Raw genomic sequence first — 22,484 nt, 5'->3', positions numbered from 1 at the left:
TTTGTTGTGTTTTTTTGATTTGCCATTTCGTTTGAATAAAGCCAGTTGACATAGCAGATTTACTTCTTTTGTTTTTCTACTGCCCTATCGATCCATGGTTTTTCCAAAAAGAATAGTAAAATAAGTCTATCTGTACTGTTCTGGACTAATTTAATTTTAAAAAAAAAACTATGTTCCGTTAACACGTTCGCATTTGAATATGACCTTTTGATGCTGATCTCAAATGTTCAGGGTACTAAGTGCAAAGTTGCAGATAGCTTAACGCGGTGTTGAAAGACTGAAATTGAAATCTATGGGTTTGATGTGAAATTTGTCTACATTTCTACCATGAGCTGAGAACTGAATCCATCAGACTGTTGACTGGCACAGTAAAAACGACATTTTCTGTTATGTATCAGAAATAAAAGTAAACACTTATATTCAGCATTATTTAAAAAGTTCAATGTACACACTGTTTTGCAACCGGCATTATCTCAATGCACTGAGCACTTGCGCAATGGTAAAAAGATCAAAATTCGATGCTCGTGTGATGTTTCTTATCTGATTGAAAGTTCCAAAAACTAAAACTTAAATTGAGCTACTGTTACGATAAGCTCAGCTTACTAGCGGAATATATAATTGGTTAGGGCGCTAATAAGATTTTTTGTATTCAATTAAGTGCATAATATATACAACTTCTCTACATGAAAATTGAGAGAACGAATAGTTTCGAGGATAGCCTACACAATGTTTTGCTTTGTGGTTTAAAAAATGTTGTTTTCAATGCAGGAAAAATGAAACTAAGACTACAATGTGGCTGATTACAGATTGGCATTGGAGTAAGTCGATCCCAACAATAAACAAAATAGTTTGATTTATTACTTTTTCCACATTTAAACAATATCTGTATAATATATGTTCATTTAAAAATAGTTTCCATCTCTCACTACAGGTAGTCTAAAATGTTTGCCTTAATACGTGCCTTAGTTTGCCTACACAATGCTCGATCACACGTCCCGAAAGTTGTCTCCTCATATATTTGCACAAAACAGCAAGCAATTGTAGCAAATAAGCCAATCAGACCGCTTAACGATAAAAGTTGCTAATTTTTTTCAACACTTTGAATGAAAATTCTCGGCCAATCCACGTAACCAAAAGGAAATAAAAGACCCTGGCCGGAAAAATATGTCATTTTATTTTCCAGGTGAATTGGTTTTGATTGTTGATCGATCGGTTCTCGGTTGAGTGGCTTGCCTCCCCAAATGAAGGAGAACTAGAAGATAAACCTTCGGGCCAATTCTAACACAAACTGTCCAAAGAACATTCGAACACACTTTACTCTGAGTCTTCATCCCGTTCGTCGAATCCGGACAAATCGGCCGACTGCAACATCGAGCGCGAGAGGGCATACTCGATCAGGGCCAGATGGCAGAACACGTACTGATCGGGCATCTGAATCGAGTAGGCCCGCTGGGATCGGATCTTTTCAACCGTACCACGAATGTCGGCACTGCCGACGTCCTCCAGCCGGGATATGCAAATGTCCAGGGTGATGAACGTTCCGGTCCGGCCGATACCGGCACTGCAGTGCACAATCATCGGGGGCCCCCGGGGATGGCCGGCCCACAGATCACCCAGTGATTTCACCATCTCGGCCTGCTTCTCCCGAACCCGTTGCAGGAAGTTGAGCATGGCACGGGCAGAAGTTGGAACGCCATAATCCGGCCAGCTAGTGAACTGCCAGTGTGACACGCACCGCACCTCATCAGTCTGGAAAGAAGAGAGAAAAAGACGAAAATTTAGTAATATAATCTATGGATAACCAGTTACAACTGTGTCAATTTTCCTTAGTCTCGATTCTCGAACGTGATCAGCTACTTGTTGATGGATAGGTAAACGATGAATTCACAAAAAATGTTACTATGCTATTTTTATTGTAGATTCTAAAAAGAAAAAATGGCGTCAACTCGGAAGCGTCCTCCCTGGTGGAAATAGAAGCGGCAATCAAAGACATGAAGACAAGCACCTGGGATCGATTGCATCCCTGCTGAAATGCCCTGCCTTGTCAAATGTGGCATCGTCTTGACATTTGGGATACTGCAACTATCCCGGCCGACTGGATACAGGGTATCCTCGTAAGGTCCCGAAGATAGGAGACCTGACAAAGTACGGTAACTGGCGAGGCATAACGTTGATCTGTACAACCCTAAAAGTACTCTGCAAAAGGGTCCTGAACAGGATCCAGGAGAAAATCGACGCTACACTTCGACGGCAGCAAGCTGGATTCCGATCCGGACGATCATTTGTTGACCACATCACAACGCTACGAATCATACTGGAACAAATCAACGAATTCCAGGACACTCTTCTGCTGGTATTCGTTGATTTCGAAAAAGCATTCAACCGACTGAGCCACGAAAACATTTGGGCTGCCCTAAGGCGACGAGGAGTCCCAGAGAAGCTGGTCCATCTTATCGAAGCACAGTACGAGGCATTTTCGTGCAAGATCTTACACGACGGTGTCTTGTCCGATCCAATCCCGGTAACTGCTGGAGTGAGACAAGGATGTACTGTGCACCAAACCGAGGATTGCCGTGGAATCCTTCAACAATGTAGCAACTGAACGACCTTGACGTGGCTGACAATATTGTTTTGCTCGCCCAAACACAAACGGATATTCAGAGCAAACTCGACGACCTCACCGAAAGCTCCAAGGCAGCATGTCTCAAAGTTAATGTCAGAAAGACGAAGTCGATGGAGATCAACACAGGAAATTCCTCCAGTTGCATGGTAACTGGGCCACATGTTGAGAAAGTGGAGTGCTTCCAGTATCTTGGTAGCCAGATAATGCCTGATGGTGGTACCAGAAAAGATATCGAAACCCGGATCAGAAAAGCCCGATTTGCATTTGCGAGTCTCCGGAACATCTGGCATTTACGTTAGATATCTCTACGAACGAAAATCCGAATCTTCAACTCAAACGACAAATCCGTATTGATGCACGGGTGCGAAACTTGGTGCATCCGCGCTTCGTGGCCTGGCAACTGGATCGCAAGCAGTGGAGATCTTTTATCTCAGCCCTATAATTCGGACAATCGGCACTCGACTCTTCGAGAGAGAGAGGGGTGTAGGGGCGTTTCCAATGGGAATCATTCAAGGCGTTAGATAAAGTCCCGAGAGCACACGATCGGTGATAGGCGCAAGTCTAAGATAGGCGACAATCGATCGGCACAGTACGTGCAGAGCAACCAACCTTAAATCATCACGAGGAAAGAGCGAACTAGCGCGAGCATGACTTTTCATCTTCAAAGCAAAGCCCCATCGTTCTGGTGTTCAGTCAAGATAGGATCATAGCTCAGAATTCCCAGTTGAAATTTCTGGAGTAGTAGGTAGTATAACATTTGTCGTCTTATAATGATCATGGACCTGGAGTAGTGGGTGCATTGGTGAGATGCGCTCGAGGTCAGGAATAGCATTCGTAGTAGAAAGTTAGTTAATCAAGAAATTAAAAAAAGAGATTGACTTCCTCTATTGAGCAATTTTGTTTCCATTAGCAGCACCGCGCTTTTCATGACTTGATAGTAAAAAGTATAGAAGAGAGGAAGAAAAAGAGTGTGCAAGACAGAAGTCGTGCGGTTCCGACACGGGAAAATTGTAAGAGGAAATAAAGAGTGTTCTAAGATAAAAAGGTGTTATTCTTTCGGCGAACAAGTAGAACTCCATAATTGGCGACGAGGATGCATGGAATGGTGAGTAAAATGTTGTTTTTAAACAAAATTTTAATGAAGATGGGTGAAAAGTTAAAATCTTCCAAAATGGCGCTTTGAAGAAAATTTCGAGCTGTTACACGCTCAGACAACAATACATGAAATTGGATATAAAGGAGGCTTTTCTACAAGTGGAATTGGCCGAAGAGTCAAGGAACCCAAGCACTTTTATAACGAACAAGGGACTATTCCGTTTCAAACGTCTGCCATTCGGTTTAGTATCAGCACCGGAATTGTTTCAGAAGGTGATGGACGGAATTCTCATGGGATGTAGTTGTACGTACTGGTACCTTGATGACGTTATAATCGAAGGTGAAAACAAGGAGAAGCACGATCAACGCGTCAAGGAGGTAAGACTCATATAAACTTTACATTTTTCATAATTTCTCTAAATTCAAGTTGATAATAAATGTTTTTCTGGTATAAAATAAACATATTCATATGGTTGTTTTTCTTCTAATAACATTTTTTTCTGATCAGGTTCAACGGAGATTCAAAGATAGGAATGTAGAGTTAAACTGGAATCAGTGTTTGTTTGGGGTTTCTGAGATAAATTTCTTAGGGCATAAAATAACAAGACAAGGTGTCTCTCCATCGTATGAAAAGATTGAAGCAATAACTTCTTTCCGCCCTTCCGCTAATGAAGCAGAAGTAAGAAATTTTTTTGGGGTTAGCGAACTATCTCAACAAATTTATACCTGCTTTAGCCACCCTAGATGAACCCCTCCAAGCTTTATTAAAAATAGATTCTTCGTTTGTTTGGACTTCAGCCCAACAGAAATCTTTCCATGATATAAAAGCAGCATTAAAAAGAATTCAAATACAGGGGTTTTTCAACAAAGATGATCGTACCTCAGTATTGGCTGATGCAAGCCCAACGGAACTGGGAGCTATTCTGTTGCAAACTGATCGCACGGGGTCTACTAGAATGGTGTGCTGTGCTTCTAAATCACTGACAAATACAGAAAAACACTACACACAAAACTTTTGAGGCTCCACTTAGCAAAAATTCGCTGTTACTTTCCGTTAGCAAAAATGTTTTTTTACTTTTGAGTTAGCAAAAAGCACAATTTACTTGATTTTAGTAATCAGAAAGTTTATCTTGCTCGATTTTAGTAAAACGAAAGTTTTCTAGCCGCCTTATTTCTAGATAGCAGCCGCTGCCGGTAGAGACAAAAAAAACTGACGGGATTCAGTGCCGTTCCGGAAATTCGATGCTGGCGGTTCTTTTGGTGGCTAAGTTCACGACAAATTGGTAGCCAAATCGATAGTGGATGCAAACAGGTAAGAGTCGATCAAGAAGTGTAAAATGTTTTCCGTAATTTTAATTTATGTTTTTTACTATTAGGTTGCTGCTGCCGGTGGGGTTCCGGGTTTTAATTGCAACAGTCCGAAAATCGAAAGGGACAAAGCTGGAATTTCAATGCGGTGCGTCCGGAACAACCCCGGTGTCGATCGCTTGGCATTTCGCGTTCCCAGGATCGGAACTAAATAAGTTCCATGAAGTGTCGAAATAAAGAGAAAAATCAATTGAAAGTAAACTTATTTTTGTATTCTTTTCAATAATCTAACATTCCCTAAGAAATTGCAAAGAAAAACAATAAATATTGAAATTTCAGGTCCGGGGCGATCTTTTCCTCCGGTTTTTGCTAGAAAAGTGAGCAAAAATTGCGGCGGCTAAATTTGTCTCTCGTTTGCTAAAGTTTTAGTTCGAAAAAATTGCTAAATTGATTGCTAAGATTTTAGCTGGTCAAATTTGAGCAAAATTTTGCTAATTTCCGGCCTCGAAAGTTTTGTGTGTACACACAAAATTTTCAAGGCCGAAATTTAGCAAAAATTTGCTCAAATTTGACCAGCTAGAAACTTAGCAATCAATTTAGCAATATTTTTAAACTATTATTTTAGCAAACGAGCGAAAAGTTAGCCGCCGCAATTTTTACTCAAATTTTTAGCAAAAACCGGAGGAAAAGTTCGCTGGTTCTGAAATTTCAAAATTTATTGTTTTTTTTTTCTCTGGAGAATCAGGGAGAATGTTTGGTTGTGAAATAGAATACACAAATTTCCTTCACTTTCATTTTATTTTTCACATTTTTTGCTATTTTCTCTCACACTTTTCGTACAACGGAAGTTCCGATTCCGGCGAGCCAACTGCCGATCGAGCCATTTACTTCAACGAATGCACCGGAGTGTGTGCCGGATGCAGTTCGTTGATATTCCAGTTCTGGTCCCCCTTCATTTCCTGTCTGTTGCGAGTTTCCTGTTGCAGTTGTAACCTGGTCGGAAGAAAAACAAACAAACAATTTTGAATTAAAAATCGGAAAATCTGTACAATTCATAATCGGCCCTTTCCTGTACGCGTCCGGTGTCGATTTGGTTAGTATTTAGTTGTTGACTTAGCCACCTCTAGAACCACCAACATCGAACTTTCGGCAACGCGCGCTATTTTTCTTCCAATCCGCGGCGGCTGCTGTCTGTACACAAAGCGGCTAGAAAACCTCCGTTTTACTAAAATCAAGCAAAATGAACTTTCTTTTTGCTAAAATCAAGTAAATTTAGCTTTTTGCTAACTCAACAGTAAAAAAATATTTTTGCTAACGGAAAGTAACAGCGAAATTTTGCTAAGTGGAGCCCCGAAAGTTTTGTGTGTACACAGCAAATTTTTTTTTGCTGGAAACCAGCAAAATTTTGCTGGTTTTTGTCCCGCTGACTTTCCAGCAAAATTTCCAGCAATTTAAATTGCTGGAAAAAACAGCAAACGTTAATGCTGGTTTCCAGCAATTCAAATTGCTGGAAAATCAGCAATCCAGATTGCTGGAAACCAGCTATTTCTTTCAAAACAACCGGCTGTATTTAGTACCAAATTTATATTTCAATTCTAAATAAAATATTGAATACTGGCTGTGCATATAATGAGCAATGAAATAGAATTAGTTTCTTCCATTTTTAAATTATGTTTTGTTTATTTTCAAGAACTTTTTTTTTAATTTTCCAACACCGGCTTTGGAGTGGCAGCTTCGTGCCAGAGTGTTTATCATTCGCTACCTGAGAAAAGAGTTCTGATTAGTATCTTTTATGAAATCTGTCCAATAAAAACTCACCCTTCACACAAAACTTTCGGGGCTCCACTTAGCAAAATTTCGCTGTTACTTTCCGTTAGCAAAAATATTTTTTTACTGTTGAGTTAGCAAAAAGCTAGATTTACTTGATTTTAGCAAAAAAAAAGTTAATTTTGCTTGATTTTAGTAAAACGAAGGTTTTCGAGCCGCTTTGTGTCCAGACAGCAGCCGCCGCGGGTTGGAAGAAAAACAGCGCGCGTTGCCGAAAGTTCGATGCTGGTGGTTCTAGAGGTGGCTAAGTCAACAACTAAATACTAGCAAATCGACACCGGATGCGTACAGGCATACAGGTAAGGGCCGATATTGAATTGAACAGATTTTTCGATTTTTAATTCAAAATTGTTCGTTTGTTTTTCTTCCTACCAGGTTACAACTGCAACAAGAAATCCGCAACAGACAGGAAATGATGGGGGACCACAACTGGAATATCAACGAGCTGCATTCGGCACACACTCCTGTGCATTTGTTGAAGAAAATGGCTCGGCAGTTGGCTCGCCGAAATCGGAACTTCCGTTGTACGAAAAGTGTGAAATAAAATAGCAAAAAATGTGAAAAATAAAATGAAAGTGAATGGAATTTGTGTATTCTATTTCACAATCTAACATTCTCCCTGATTCTCCAGAAAAAAAACAATAAATTTTGAAATTTCAGAACCAGCGAACTTTTCCTCCGATTTTTGCTAAAAATTTGAGTAAAAATTGCGGCGGCTAACTTTTTGCTCGTTTGCTAAAATAATAGTTCAAAAAATTGCTTAATTGATTGCTTAGTTTCTAGCTGGTCAAATTTGAGCAAATTTTTGCTAAATTTCGGCCTCGAAAATTTTGTGTGTTGACTTGTGTCTGGTTGCTAAAATATAGAGGAAAATAAAAATAATTATATTAATCCAACCAAAATTGGTAAAATAAAGTCTCACCTTGCTTCAGCGTACGAAAACAAACAGACTCCAATATGACAACTCGATTGCTGTTTTCCAGCAAACTAGATCAATTGCTGGAAAGTCCAGCAATTTGAAACCCGATTGCTGATTTTTCAGCAAAAATGACAAGAACACATCCGATTGCTGAAAAATCCAGCAATTAGAAAACCGTTTGCTGGTTTCCAGCAAATACTTGGATTGCTGAACATTTCCAGTAATTTTTTTTGCTGGAAATCGAGGCAAAAATTTACAGTGTACACACAAAACTTTCGAGGCCGGAATTTAGCAAAATTTTGCTCAAATTTGACCAGCTAGAAACTTAGCAATCAATTTAGCAATATTTTTTAACTATATTTCTAGCAAACGAGAAAAAAAGTTAGCCGCCGCAATGTTTACTCAAATTTTTAGCAAAAACCGGAGGAAAAGATTGCCCGGATCTGAAATTTCAAAATTTATTGTTTTTTCTCTGGAGAATCAGGGAGAATGATTGCTTATGAAATAGAATACACAAATTACCTTAACTTTCAATTTATTTTACACATTTTTTTTATTTTCATTTCACACTTTTCGTTCGAGAAGTTTCGATCCTGAGAACGCATCTTCCAGCGAGCGAAATGCCAAGCCATCTTCATCAACGAATGCGCCGGAGTGTGCCGGCTAGCAGATCGTTCAAATTCCAGTTGTGGTTCCCTTCATTTCCGGTCTGTTGCGGGTTTCTCGTTTCAGTTGTAACCTGGTAGGAAGAAAAACAAACAAACAATTTCGAATTTAAAAATCGATAAATCTGTACAATTTATAATTGGCCCTTACCTGTACGGTGTAGATTTTGTTGTTGACTTAGCCACCACTAGAACGACGAGTATCGAACTTTCGGAAACGCGCGCAATCGTGTCAGTTTATTTTTTCTCCAACCGGCGCGGCGGCTGCTGTCTGTGCACAGAGCGGCTAGAAAACCTTCATTTTACTAAAATCAAGCAAAATGAACTTTCTTATTGCTAAAATCAAGTAAATTTAGCTTTTTGCTAACTCAACAGCAAAAAAATATTTTTGCTCACGGAAAGTAACAGCGAAATTTTGCTAAGTGGAGCCCCGAAAGTTTTGTGTGTACTGTCAAACTGAAAAGAAAGTGCTGGCAATCGTTTAGAGTGTAGAGCGATTCTACATCTATCTGAACGGTGGGAGTTTGAAGTAGTGATAGATTGCAAAGCTCTTCTTTATTTATTTACCAAACGATCAAAACCTTGTGCTCGAATTGAGCGCTGGGTGTTGAGGCTACAGGCATTTGAACATCGAGTCGTTCACATTCCGGGAGAGAAAAATATCGCTGATGTCCTATCTCGATTGAGTACTTTAGAGGCAAAACCATTTGATCCAGCCGAAGAACTTATGATACAGCATTTGGCCATAACAGCGTCTACAGCAGTAGCTATCAGATGGGAAGAATTGGAAGAAGCCTCTGACAAGGATATTGAAATTGTGCAAATTCTGTGTTGTTACTTCAGATTCAAATTCGCTTCCGTTTTCCTATCGTATGATTGCCAATGAAATGTGTAGAGTAGGTAAAATTTTACTGCGAACTGATAGAATTGTAAAACCATCGTGTTTACGGAATCGAGTTCTACAAATTGCCCATGAAGGTCACATAGGATCAAGGATGATGAAACAGCATCTTCGAAGTTCAGCTTGGTGGCCAAAAATGGACACGGATGTCGAAACATTCGTAAAATCATGTCGATCCTGTGTTTTAGTGTCAGCTCCAGATCCTCCAGTACCAATGATCCGCAAGGAATAGCCTTGTATATCATGGCAAGATATTGCGATAGCCTTTTTAGGTCTGCTACCGAATGGCGAGAATCTCTTAATTGTGGTCGATTATTACAGTCGTTACGTCGAAGTATCAGAAATGCAAAATACTACTGTTTCAGAAACAATAACTGGTTTAACAAAAATATTCAGCACTTTTGGACTACCAAGCACAATACGAGCAGATAATGGGCCACAATTTAACGAATGCAGGATGCAAAGAATTCAAATTGTTCTGCCAAGAAAATGGAATTCAGCTCATCAATACGATCCCTTATTGGCCTCAGCAAACTGGGGAAGTAAAACGTCAGAATCGATCCATCCTAAAGAGACTGCTAATTGCAAATGACCTAGGTCAAAACTGAAAAAGGGTTCTAAATCAATATCTTCTATCCTATCATTCTACCACGCACCCCACGACTGGCAAAAAACCTGCAGAACTGATGTTCGAGAGGTGTATCAGAAACAAAATTCCTCAAGTCCCCCGTTTCTCTCACCAAGATGAAGAAATGCGAGATCAAGATCGAATTCAAAAGGAGAAGGGGAGGATAAGAAAAGGAGGGCTTGTCCTAATGACATTCAGGAGAACGACCGCGTACTAGTGAAGTGGTTTCGAAAGGATAATAAATTGAGTACCGAGTACGATCCTGAAGAATACTTTGTCGAGCACAGGTCAAGAGCAGATGTTCGCGTTAAGTCAACGGCAAGCGGCAAGGTGTATCGCCGGCATATCAGTCACCTCAAGAGACTATCATCACAAGAAAAGGCGTTAGATGTCACGACTTCCCAGACTATGTCCCAGTCAAACTCACCAACAAGCGTTTCAAATCCACAACTAGATTCTGAAGTTGACAGCGAACAATCTTTGCGAGAAGGACGTTGCAGGAAAGAACCATTGTTTTTCAAAGATTATCTTATGCATTAATACCGCAAAATCGTTTGTTAAGGGGAGATTGTAGGGGCTCCCCTCGATTTGATAGTAAAAAGGAGAGAAGAGAGGAAGAAAAAGAGTGTGCAATACAGAGGATGTGCGGTTCCGATACGGGGAAAATGTAAGAGGAAATAAAGAGTGTTCGAAGATATTCGGCGAACAAGTAGAACTCCATAGTCACGAGATGCCTCAGACCGCGAAGGCGGATTCCGAGAGAGATACTCTTGATGCCTTTGCGGTTAGCAGCGTGAGTTCTTTTTCGACGGCCGGAAGGATTTTCGGAACCTGGATGATAATCTCAGAGCGAAGCTTTAATGAAGTTGATCACCGAGAGAGTTACTCTCAAGGTGTTGTGTTACGCTGCGGTTAGCATACGTGCGCTCGCTTTCAGCTGCTGGAAGAACATTCTGAAGCTGTTGGGAAGGTTGTTTTGGCGACGGCTATTTGCCATCCACTTCACCCACACCTCGTTGCCGACTACAGTACCAAGTTGGACGACTACTGCCGGGGATCGGAATTGGAAGAAGAAGCTCGCTACAAGAGTCCATCTTGCGATACTCAGCACTTGCGATTAGCATACTGTAAAAAGTTGTTTATGCTTCGGAACAGATATTTTCAGTCTGTAAATTTAGTGGAGTCGTTGAAACTTATGATTGGGCAATTCGAGTACACATTAGCAATCGCTAGTGTAGAATGTAGATACCTAAGGACATTATTTAGAACAGATCCAATCGGCTTCCCTTGAAATTATGGCGACATCACACTAGCGCCAACTAAAGGTTAACGGGTTGGGGTTCAACCTCTTGTTTGCATACTGTTCACGCACATTCGTGCACCAGTGCAATTTACATTACCGTCAACAATATAAACACAATCATAGTCTGAGTGAAGTGGCGGTAGATATTCAATGCGATGTGCGATGATATGCAGAGCGGTAGCTCCATAAACATTGTGTTGGCGTCGCCAACGAATTGTTCGAAAGAACACAGCCTGATTATCTTGATACTGAGATCTTTGCTAAGAATTAACCACTGAGACCTGCGCTTTACAGAATCTATATTATTTGTTTTAGGAGTATGTTAAAACATTCAAAAAATGTATGATTGAGTCACCCTGAAAGCTGTCATACTGGAATCGAAAGCGAAAGGACTAAGAGGCAGATTTCCTGACACAATCTGTACAACAACACATATACTGAGTCAAAGAACCGCCATCCTACCTTAGTGTTCTTCAGTTCCAACTCGGCCACCGTGTAGTCCTCGTTCGTTTCGACCGTCATCGTCCGCACCTGGTAGCAGCCGTACTCGGCCAGGCTGGCCTCGGTCGGCTCCCAGTACTGGCCGCACTTGATCCGGCCCCGTTCCATTACCCGTGTCGTCATTACTATCACCAGACAGTGCTGCTCCCAAACCATCCGCCAGAAGTCGTACGTCGTCTTCGGAAGCGGCCCCTGCGTCGAGATGTACGCATTCTTCTGCTTGTAGCCGTCCACAAAGTTCGCATTGATGTAGTCGGACGTCGGGTCCTCGTCCTCCTGGGACAGTATCACCCGACTGTGGTCGTAGCAGAGCACATCCGTGTACCGGTTCTTCGTTAGGTTGTTTCGAAGCCTAAAAGAGGGGAAAGGGGGAAATGTTAGAAAAGGGTTTTTTTGAAAGGTTGATTTTTGATTGTCTTACTTTGCATGGGTAAAGGTTCCGTCCGGCGCTCGCGCCTTGATTTCGGCGTATTCCCGCAGCAGCCCGGATTTTCCGCGCTCCCGAACCATTTGTACAATTTGTTCTATTGTCTTTGGGTCACCTTCGGCCCCAGCCAGACTGTCGTCGTCGCTGAAGCCAGACGAGGCGCTGCTTGGCGGGTTTTCATTCCACAGCTCGCTGCTGCTGGTATTGTGATGGTGGTTGTGGTGATGGTGATGATGCACATGATGATGCCCACCGCTGGCCGCATTGGCCAGTTCTGAAATATCGTCGACCATGACTGGAATTTGATCAATGTTGCTGCTCGGGGACCGCCGATGGCCTCCCGGGACGTAATCCGATAGTTCCGTAGTTGCGGCCAACGTTCCGCCGCCGCCGCTACTCGTTAAATGTGGATCCAAGATGGCCGTCGCAACTGAGGTGGTTCCTCCGCTGCCCATTGTTCCGTTGTTGGATGGCTGCTGTTGACCACCGGCAATAATTTCGTCCTCACGATTCGTCATCGATTTGTAGCAATGAAGCAACCTGCCGAAGAAAATCAAACGAAACCCATCAATGTCAAGTTCAAAGCCACAGGCAATTTAATAATTCAATTTCTATGTACTGTACAATAATGGAGAGATGGGGATGTGTAGGTGCCTTCCAGAAAACTGATTAATTGAACTACGCACGAAATGTGATCTATTATCGATGCGATGATGCTACCAAGAACGATTCTATTTCTCCTTCTGGTTTTGTGCCGTGAAATGTGTGTTGCATGGCATGACCTTTGCGAATAAAACCACGCGTGTATGAATGTATGGCTAGGAAATATTGATTTGTCAAGAAACAGTATTAAACATAGCGCGGCAGCAGCATATAAAGTGATGGCTCATGCAACGATAACCATTCCATGTGTTTCAATCAACAAGGACCCCGTGAACGATTTGATGAGCTAAAGCAATGATAGGTTTATAAAAAAACAAAAAAGCCGTGTTCAAAAAGTTCACCCTTAAAGTCAGTTATGACAAAACTGTATGAAGTGTCAGTTATTTTCAAAATATAAAAAAAATGGCGCAATGTAGAATCCTGCTGAAGATAAGGTAAAACATGTTCAGGATTGACCATAAACATACGAGAAATCGGAAAACCACGCGACCTTGAGGAACAATTTATTGAACGTATCCTAATTGGAATCGCGTGCCATTTGTTCTCGATCTCATCGGCCGAGCCAACGAACGAACGATAGTAGCATAAAAAATGTGCATCATTCCATGTCTAGGCTACGAACGAACTGACGGCAGCAGTGAAGAGCACTAGTGACTATGAAAGCGTGAATGGTGCTCATGTGTCAGCCTACATAAAGAACGATACCTATCTAAAGAAAGCCATTTTTATTTCAATGAAAGCATGAATGCAGATAACAGTTTGAGTAGTTCGTTGAAATGTGTTTCTTTTTGTATTTTCTGCACTTAAAAATGTATCTTTAAAGTTTTCAATTGCCCCACATCACGAGAAAAAAAAAATCTAACTACGGTTTAGAATGGGCAAGTTCTCATCTATATCAATTTTTATAAGGGCCGAAATCTATTGAAATCTATTGTACGAGAAAAAAAAAAGATTCCAGCATAAAGGGAGTAAACAACTCTATGTTCTACTGAAACTGAGCCCTGAAATGTATGCACTGGACCTAAAACCCCGATTTATTGAAAGAGAAAAACCTATTTTACCCGCATTTCTTATAGAATTTTAATCCCGACATTGAAGGACTTGTTTGAAATTACGATATTTTATGTTTCAATTCACAAGCAACGGTTTCGGGTACGGTACAGTGTAAATTCATAAATAAACTAAAAATAAATTTATGTAAAAATAAATCTTAAAAGAAATGAAAGGGAGAACGAACGAACGAATTTTTTACCATTGGGTAAAAATCAACCAAATTTTGCACACTTTCTCATTGACGTGTATTGTTTACATGCTGTCTAATTCGAAGTCGTGTTTTTCGATTCAACGGAAATGGAGATCAAATTCTTTCCAAACACCTGGAATTTCCTGACCTGTCGCACCGGCAGTTGGGAAAAATCTTGAACATTCAACATTCAACCGTCTCCAGAGTTTTGAAGCGGTTCCAGGAGCGTTGATGTTGGACCACGACAACGGAGCTGGAATAAAAACGGAACCGGAGAACAAAAAGACGGAGCGAAAGGTGAAGCGGATGATTAAAGCAAATCCCAACGTCTAATGCCGTGATTTGGCTAAAAAGATTGAAATGTCGCAAAGCTAGGTCCAGAATGCAAAGAAGAGAGCACATACACAGCACAGCACAGAGAGCACATACATACATACATACTAGGTACAGAACTTCCCAAACCGCGATGAGCGGCAACAATCGACGGCTAAAACTCGGGCACGGAAGCTCTACGAGAAGATGCTGACAAAATGTGGCTGCTGTGTGATGGACGACGAAACGTATATAAAAGCTGATTTTAAGCAAATTCCGGGGTTGGAGTTTTTCACCGGCAAGAGCAAGTTCGATGTGGAGGACAAATTTAAGAAGCAGAAAATGTCGAAGTTCGCCTCTAAATATCTCGTTTGGCAGGGCAGGTCATCTGCTCTTGCGGACTGAGGAGTGAGCCTTTCGTGACAAAGGGCACAGTAAATGACGAGATCTGCAAATCTGAGTGCCTCGAGAAGCGCCTATTGCCGTTCTTGCAGCAGTACGACAAAGTTCCGCTATTTTGGCCAGATTTGGCATCATGCAAATATTCCAAAAGTGTCCTAGAGTGGTATGAGGTGATTCGGTCCATTTTGTTCCAAAGGACATGAACCCGCCAAACTGTCCGTAGCTGCGCCCGGTGGAGCAGTAATGGGCAATAATGAAGCGGGAACTTTGGAAGAGCAAGAAGACAGTCGGACATGTTAAAAAAAGCGGAAGTGCTTTCAATTTCACACTCAAGGCTCCATCGATTAACTTTTCTTTCGATTTTTGAAGTACATATATGTTAAAATTTTGGTTTGATTCTAAGCAATACAAGAAAATTGGCATGAAATTTTCTGTGTCGCAATTATTTCGTGTTCTACCTTTAACGACGATCGAGCCTTGAAAAAACGAGGTTTATTTATGCATTTATAGGAAATAACTTCCTTTGTAACACAAATGTCTTCTAAATCTACATTATCGGATAGTACTTACTAAAAGTACCTGAGCAAAAAGACTTGAAAAATGGCGGTTAATCCGCCCAAGCAACCAAAATTCCCTTAAAAAGTTTTCATAGAAGCTTAATCAGCTCTCGTTTCTGTCTGAAGCCAAATGCTAATCAGTCCATAATTTATGTTCTTAAAGCTACTTTCAAGTTCGTTTAGGTGACTGAAGAGAATGCTATCTAGCTTCTAAGAGAATGTCAAAAAGCTTCTACGCGCCGAAAAAAATCCGGTTGACAGATTGCTCTGACAACCAGATGACAGATTGCTATGTTGCCGGTCTATCATGGTCTATCACATCGATTTAAATTATATTGTTTTGAATTGAACTGCTGCTCTCTGCCCATTCGAGATAGAACGTTTCTCGCGGTATTCTTACTCGAAGTACTTTTTCCTAAGGTTACTATTGGCGTATTTTTTTTATTCCGGATTTGGCTCTGGAACCGTCAGAATAAAAAAACGATTTTCGGGTTTCGAGTTATTCCATACGTTGGTGTGCGTGAGAACGAGCGCAATGTTTACATGCAGCTGTCATTTTTTTCTCCCTTCTAGATTTCTTCATTCGGTTCTTCACATCCGGATTGCCTTTTTTTCGTGTCCGGATTGCTCTGGACAGCAGATAGTACGATTTTGCTTGGCTGAGAGGTTCAAAATCGCGGCAATCATCATTTTCCCGTACATTATTTCAACTGTTTTGCTTTCAGCCAAAAACAGCTGTTTAATGTTTTGACAACAACGTTGAGAGTATTGGTGAACTTCTCGCAAAACTGACTTTCTTCTCAGGGCGACTCCGTCCGTTTTTCGAGCGAACCTAGGTTGCCTCTCGAGCAATAAATGAGCAATTTTTGGATTTTCTGTCAGTGTCATTCCAATCGAGCAAAACCAAGCAGTCTAAAAGGCAGACCTACAGCAGGGTTGCAAGCACATTATTTCGAAAGGGATCAGATTGCGCTTCTTTGTTTACTACAGTTTTCTTAATGTTATTATTATCCAGGGATGGAAAACAGAAGAAAAAAAATAAAAAAGCGCTCAAATGTCAAATTCATCTGATTAAATTACCGACCAGTAAGCAGGCATCAAATAATGTTTCATTAGAATGACCATTTTTAAAACTTTTTTAAAGTCGTTGAGAGAGTTTTGCATTGGATAAGTTTACAAGTTTCACAAAACTGAGCATGCCTCATCTATGAAACAACAGCTTTGTTGATTTTGTTTGGTGCCGGCACGAATTTTTATCATAAACGATTACAAATCTTTTCAAAAAGTGCTCATTTTTCTGTCGAAAAGTAAAAAATGCTGCAAAAATGCTGCAGCGAAATTTCTATTTGCCAGACCTAGACTATTATTTCCTATTGTTTCGTTTAATTTTTATTAAATCCAATTCGCCATAAGTCTTGTGGCATTCGTGATTAAGACTATTCTTGGAAGATTGAATCAGAGTAATTTCCATTATGTGAAAAATGTTACTGAAGTTTATTTTGTTTCTTCACCCCGTTCGAAAAAATATAAATTTTTTAAGTAAAATATAGGGATATAAAAAACAGTAAATCTAATTTCAAAAGCATTACCATAAAGTTGCTAAAAAATTTAAAACATAAATTTTATAAACCCAGAAACGTTCACCAGACATAACGGAATTTATTATGAGCTTATCTATTTAATTTTCTAAGATATGTAGATGTTCCTTATTTGTGGCAATCTACACACAAAACTTTCGAGGCTCCACTTAGCAAAAATTCGCTGTTACTTTCCGTTAGCAAAAATGTTTTTTTACTTTTGAGTTAGCAAAAAGCACAATTTACTTGATTTTAGTAATCAGAAAGTTTATCTTGCTCGATTTTAGTAAAACGAAAGTTTTCTAGCCGCCTTATTTCTAGATAGCAGCCGCTGCCGGTAGAGACAAAAAAAAAACTGACGGGATTCAGTGCCGTTCCGGAAATTCGATGCTGGCGGTTCTTTTGGTGGCTAAGTTCACGACAAATTGGTAGCCAAATCGATAGTGGATGCAAACAGGTAAGAGTCGATCAAGAAGTGTAAAATGTTTTCCGTAATTTTAATTTATGTTTTTTACTATTAGGTTGCTGCTGCCGGTGGGGTTCCGGGTTTTAATTGCAACAGTCCGAAAATCGAAAGGGACAAAGCTGGAATTTCAATGCGGTGCGTCCGGAACAACCCCGGTGTCGATCGCTTGGCATTTCGCGTTCCCAGGATCGGAACTAAATAAGTTCCATGAAGTGTCGAAATAAAGAGAAAAATCAATTGAAAGTAAACTTATTTTTGTATTCTTTTCAATAATCTAACATTCCCTAAGAAATTGCAAAGAAAAACAATAAATATTGAAATTTCAGGTCCGGGGCGATCTTTTCCTCCGGTTTTTGCTAGAAAAGTGAGCAAAAATTGCGGCGGCTAAATTTGTCTCTCGTTTGCTAAAGTTTTAGTTCGAAAAAATTGCTAAATTGATTGCTAAGATTTTAGCTGGTCAAATTTGAGCAAAATTTTGCTAATTTCCGGCCTCGAAAGTTTTGTGTGTAAGGAGTTTATTCGAAAAAAAAAATGCAAAACTTTTTTTTTGAATAACTTTCAAATCCATGGATGGAAATTGATGAAATTTACAAAAGTTTACAAAATTTAGTGACAATCTGTCTAGTGGTTTTGAGATAGCCTCCAATACAGAAATACATTGGCTAAATTTTTTGGGCAGGGTCGAGAAAATTCAAGGAAAGCCCCACTGGGAGACCCAATTACAGTTGGAAATCAAATATTCGACCAATGTTCACACGGTAAATCGTTTAAAAGTCCTAGAGGATCCAACAGTGAGCTAAAATTTGAATCAAAAGTGAAAATGATTGATTCCATGCAGTGAAGGAATGTGAGAGGTTCAAGCTCAATACGAAAATATCAATATTTCCATTTTTCTGATTGATTATTTAGGGTAGCTGACTAAAAACAGGCCTAACTTCGTTTATACATGGTAGAAAAACTGCCCATCGGTGAAATAAACAAAATACGGTGGCCAAATCGTGCGCAAAATATTTGGACCGCTAGAGTGGAGATATTTTGAAAAATTACGTAGAGGACAGCAAAACGAACTCTTTAGCTGGGACCTGGCAGGTTTCCAGCCAAAAACTTTTCGTGACAAGTCTTGCCAGGATGTTCCGGAGATAAACAAGGAGAAAAAAATTGAAAAATTGGATGTCTACACTGTAATTTTTTGACTCGGTTTCCAGAAAAAAAAATTCCTGGAAACGTTCAGCAATCCAAATTTTTGCTGGAACCAGCAATCGGTTTTCGAATTGCTGGATTTTTCAGCATTCGGTTATGTTCTTGTCATTTTTACTGAAAAATCAGCAATCGGTTTTCAAATTGCTGAACTTTCCAGCAATTGATCTAGTTTGCTGGAAAATCAGCAATCGAGTTGTCAATTTGGAGTTTGTTTTTGTTTCGTACGCTGAAGCAAGGTGAGATTCTATTTTAAGAATTTTGGTTGAATTGATATAATAATTTTATTTTCCTCTATATTCTAGCACCCAGATAACAATTCAAGGGTGAGTTTTTCTTGGACAGATAGATATTCTCTAAAAAATTCTAATCAAAGCTATTTTTACAGGTGGCGTATGATCAACACTGTGGCACGAAGCGGCCAGCCCAGAGCCGGTGTTATAGAACATTGAAAAAAATATCGGTTTCGGGAAATAAATATATCCCTTTATTGAAAAAAGGGAGGAAATAATTGTTTTATTGCTTGTTATATGCACAGTAGGGTGGCCCAAAATTGTACTATGTCTGGGATGTTGGGGGCTCAAGCTTCAAATGATAGCTTAGGGTGTAAGAAACAATATTTTATATGGCGGCGACTCAGAAAAATGATGTTAAGAGGTCGCACTGGTTCGATTTTTGAAAAAAGGCCATTTTTTCGAAATTTTGTCCTAATAACATTTTTAGATTTTGAAAAAGTATCAAACATGTGTCTCTAATATTTTTTAAATTTTCTTTATAATGTAAGTTTTAAACTAAAAATTTATTGGGACTATTTTGGACTCTCAATTTGTATGTATGATTTTTTTAATTACACAATACTGTGAATTTTTGTAAAAAAAATAATTAAAATTAACAAAAAAGTGTACTTTGGATTAAGATTTTTAATCAATATTGAATTTAAAAGATGCGCGACGTTAAAATGTGCAACTTTGAAGAAGAAAGTGTACAGCTATGACTTGTTGTTTCAAAGTAATTCAAGTTTCACTGTGGAAAAAAGTCACAATTTTTAAATTATTGCTAAGAATTGCTCTATATTATGATGTTGATGAGTTTCTAGCAATCAAAGAACCAAATAAACTCCTGATATCAAATTTTTTCATCCTTTTATCGATCCTTAAATCACTAGAAAGAACCATTCCAAGTTTCTAGATTTTTTATTGATTGAAGGTCGTGTTACCCATACTTGGGTGACGGTTTGGTGAATGTGTTATGGCTACAACCACTAAAAAAATTTAAAATAAAAATCTAGAAACTAGTCATGGTTATTTCTGCTGATTGAAGGATCGATAAAAGGATGAAAAAGTTTGATATCAGAAGTTTATTTGGTTCTTAGATTGCTCGAAACTCAACAACATCATAATATAGAACAATTCTTAGCAAAATTTGAAAATTGTGACTTTTTTCCACAGTGAAACTTGAATTACTTTGAAACGACAAGTCATAGCTATACACTTTCTTCTGCAAAGTTACACATTTTAACGTCGCGCATCATTAGAATTCAATATTGATTAAAAATCTTAATCCAAAGTACACTTTTTTGTTAATTTTAATTATTTTTTTTACAAAAATTCACAGTATTGTGTAATTAAAAAAATCATACATACAAATTGAGAGTCCAAAATAGTCCCAATAAATTTTTAGTTTAAAACTTACATTATAAAGAAAATTTAAAAAATATTAGAGACACATGTTTGATACTTTTTCAAAATCTAAAAATGTTATTAGGACAAAATTTCGAAAAAAATGGCCTTTTTTCAAAAATCGAACCAGTGCGACCTCTAAACATCATTTTTCTGAGTCGCCGCCATATAAAATATTGTTTTTTACACCCTAAGCTATCATTTGAAGCTTGAGCCCCAAACATCCCAGACATAGTACAATTTTGGGCCACCCTAATGCACAGCCAAATCAAAATTTAATTTTGAATTAAAATATAAATTTGATACTAAATACAGCCGGTTTTGTTGAAAGAAATATCTGGTTTTCAGCAATCTGGATTGCTGATTTTCCAGCAATTTGAATTGCTGGAAACCAGCATTAATGTTCGCTGTTTTTTCCAGCAATTTAAATTGCTGGAAATTTTGCTGGAAAGTCAGCGGGACAAAAACCAGCAAAATTTTGCTGGTTTCCAGCAAAAAAAAATTGCTGTGTAGTACTTGAGGAGGCTAACAATCTGTGGAACCTGCAAATTACTCAGTGTTTCATAACGATTGACACGATTATTGGCTAAATATATACAAAGAAGACGGCCTCCAAATGCGACCGTTTTTCCTGCAAAGCACATCGATAGGTTCCACAAAGTTTGTACTCTATTTTAATTGGATCTTGAATCGTGGCATTACGTAAAAACTGTTGTGGAGTGATCAAAAGTCAAATATGATTTTTTTGTGACGAAGGAAGACAATCGGATAAGTTTGTAATAACTTCAACCATATATATTATCTAAACAAGAGCTTGAAGACTAAAACTAAGATTTGAATTAAGGACCTTAAATTCCTTCTAAATGTCAGGTAACATAACATAGGCACCAAAAACTGTTTTTAACGTTTTTCAAGCGCAAATATGAAAAAAAAACTTGAGCCAAACGCACCCGAAGAATTTTTCTTGATAATAAGTTTTACAACGTTGTGAATTATTGGTGATATTACTAAAAAAAACTAAGCACATAAAATGCTGATTAATGTCATAGATTTGTCTAAAAGCATGTAATTCACTGGTGTTTAAGGGGAAAGCTGTGGGAAAAAGCTGATCTTTAAATTTAACAACATAAATCATCAAAATCAGAAAACAATAATGAAAACTAACTTGAAACAAATAATAAGTATCGGTAGCTTCTAATTTAATGCATGAAATATGAGAAAATGATACTTTTTGAAACCCCCCAAACAAACTAGCGCCATCTCTTGGTCGGTCTAGAGAGCGGCAGCAAAAGGCGAAAGCTTCAACTAACTACCTAATAACAGGTGGCTTGCGCGTTGATATGTATTGTACTTGTGTGGTACACGTATGCCGATTATCAAAAGACGATTTGGTGTGAAAATGGAAAATGCTTCAACTAACGGTAGGTACTATAGATAAGAGAGATGAATCAATGTTACAGCCAATTTGCACAACAGTATGTAGTCGATTGATTGAATTTGAAACAACAAATAACTAGATACATATCACCGGGTTTACCTCAGACTTGGCATGCACAGCAAATGACGCAGTCCCAAACCCAGAAACTGAATGATCTGTGCGTCCTGATGCATTTGTTTTCGGATGGATGGTTCATTCGGATCACAGCAGAAGACGCAAAATGTTACGCCCACGCATAAGTACCCAACAACGCAAAACAGCGAGGATATTTTTGGCAGGCAGCACAGTTTGACGGGAAGGAATTGACCGGAAATGGATGGGTTTGGTTGGTAAGGAGTTTTGTTTTTTTTTTGTTGTGGGCAGGAAGTGACAGGATCGGAGCCGTGCGGAAGTGTGCGCGGCAAGGTCAAACGGTCAGCCGCCCAGGTGGGACGAGCATTGCGTTGTTTTCGAGATGGGTTGACGGCGGCACGGTGTTGTTATTTTTGTTGTCGTTCACCGAGATGTTTGGCGTTGTTGTTTTTGGTGGTTTTTGTTGTTGTCATTATTATTATTATTATTATTATTGTTGTTGTTGGTTAGTTGATGCATGAGAGTGGGCGATATTGAATGGAAGCATCAGTAGTCAGTACAAGAGCGCCACGTGGGAGGATAACGATGATGGCGGGTATTCGCAGGATATATCACGCAAACCCAGCGCCCGCCGTCCGGAAGGGATCAGACATGTGCGTGGGAGTGTTGGAAGAAAGAAAA

General features: G+C 39.3%; 1 protein-coding gene across 2 annotated transcripts in view; it reads right to left on the bottom strand.

The window, feature by feature from the left end:
* The window catches only part of LOC129751504 (tyrosine-protein phosphatase non-receptor type 9), a 63,302-nt gene continuing 40,818 nt past the window's right edge, over window positions 1-22,484 (bottom strand). The window contains exons 3-6 of one of the 2 annotated variants that reach the window (XM_055747041.1): window positions 21,831-21,895; window positions 12,192-12,737; window positions 11,732-12,122; window positions 1-1,749 (exon numbers count right to left, since the gene is read on the bottom strand). In XM_055747041.1, coding sequence (XP_055603016.1) covers window positions 1,315-1,749; window positions 11,732-12,122; window positions 12,192-12,737; window positions 21,831-21,895 — 1,437 coding nt within the window. In that variant the 3' untranslated portion in view covers window positions 1-1,314. The remainder of the gene's footprint in view (window positions 1,750-11,731; window positions 12,123-12,191; window positions 12,738-21,830; window positions 21,896-22,484) is intronic. The other variant, XM_055747040.1, reaches the window with a different exon arrangement.

This window comes from Uranotaenia lowii, chromosome 3 (genome assembly GCF_029784155.1).
Source record: "Uranotaenia lowii strain MFRU-FL chromosome 3, ASM2978415v1, whole genome shotgun sequence".
Classification (NCBI taxonomy): Eukaryota; Metazoa; Arthropoda; class Insecta; order Diptera; family Culicidae; genus Uranotaenia; species Uranotaenia lowii.
Note: the sequence above shows the minus strand (reverse complement) of the source record. Positions and strands in the feature narration are given on the sequence as shown.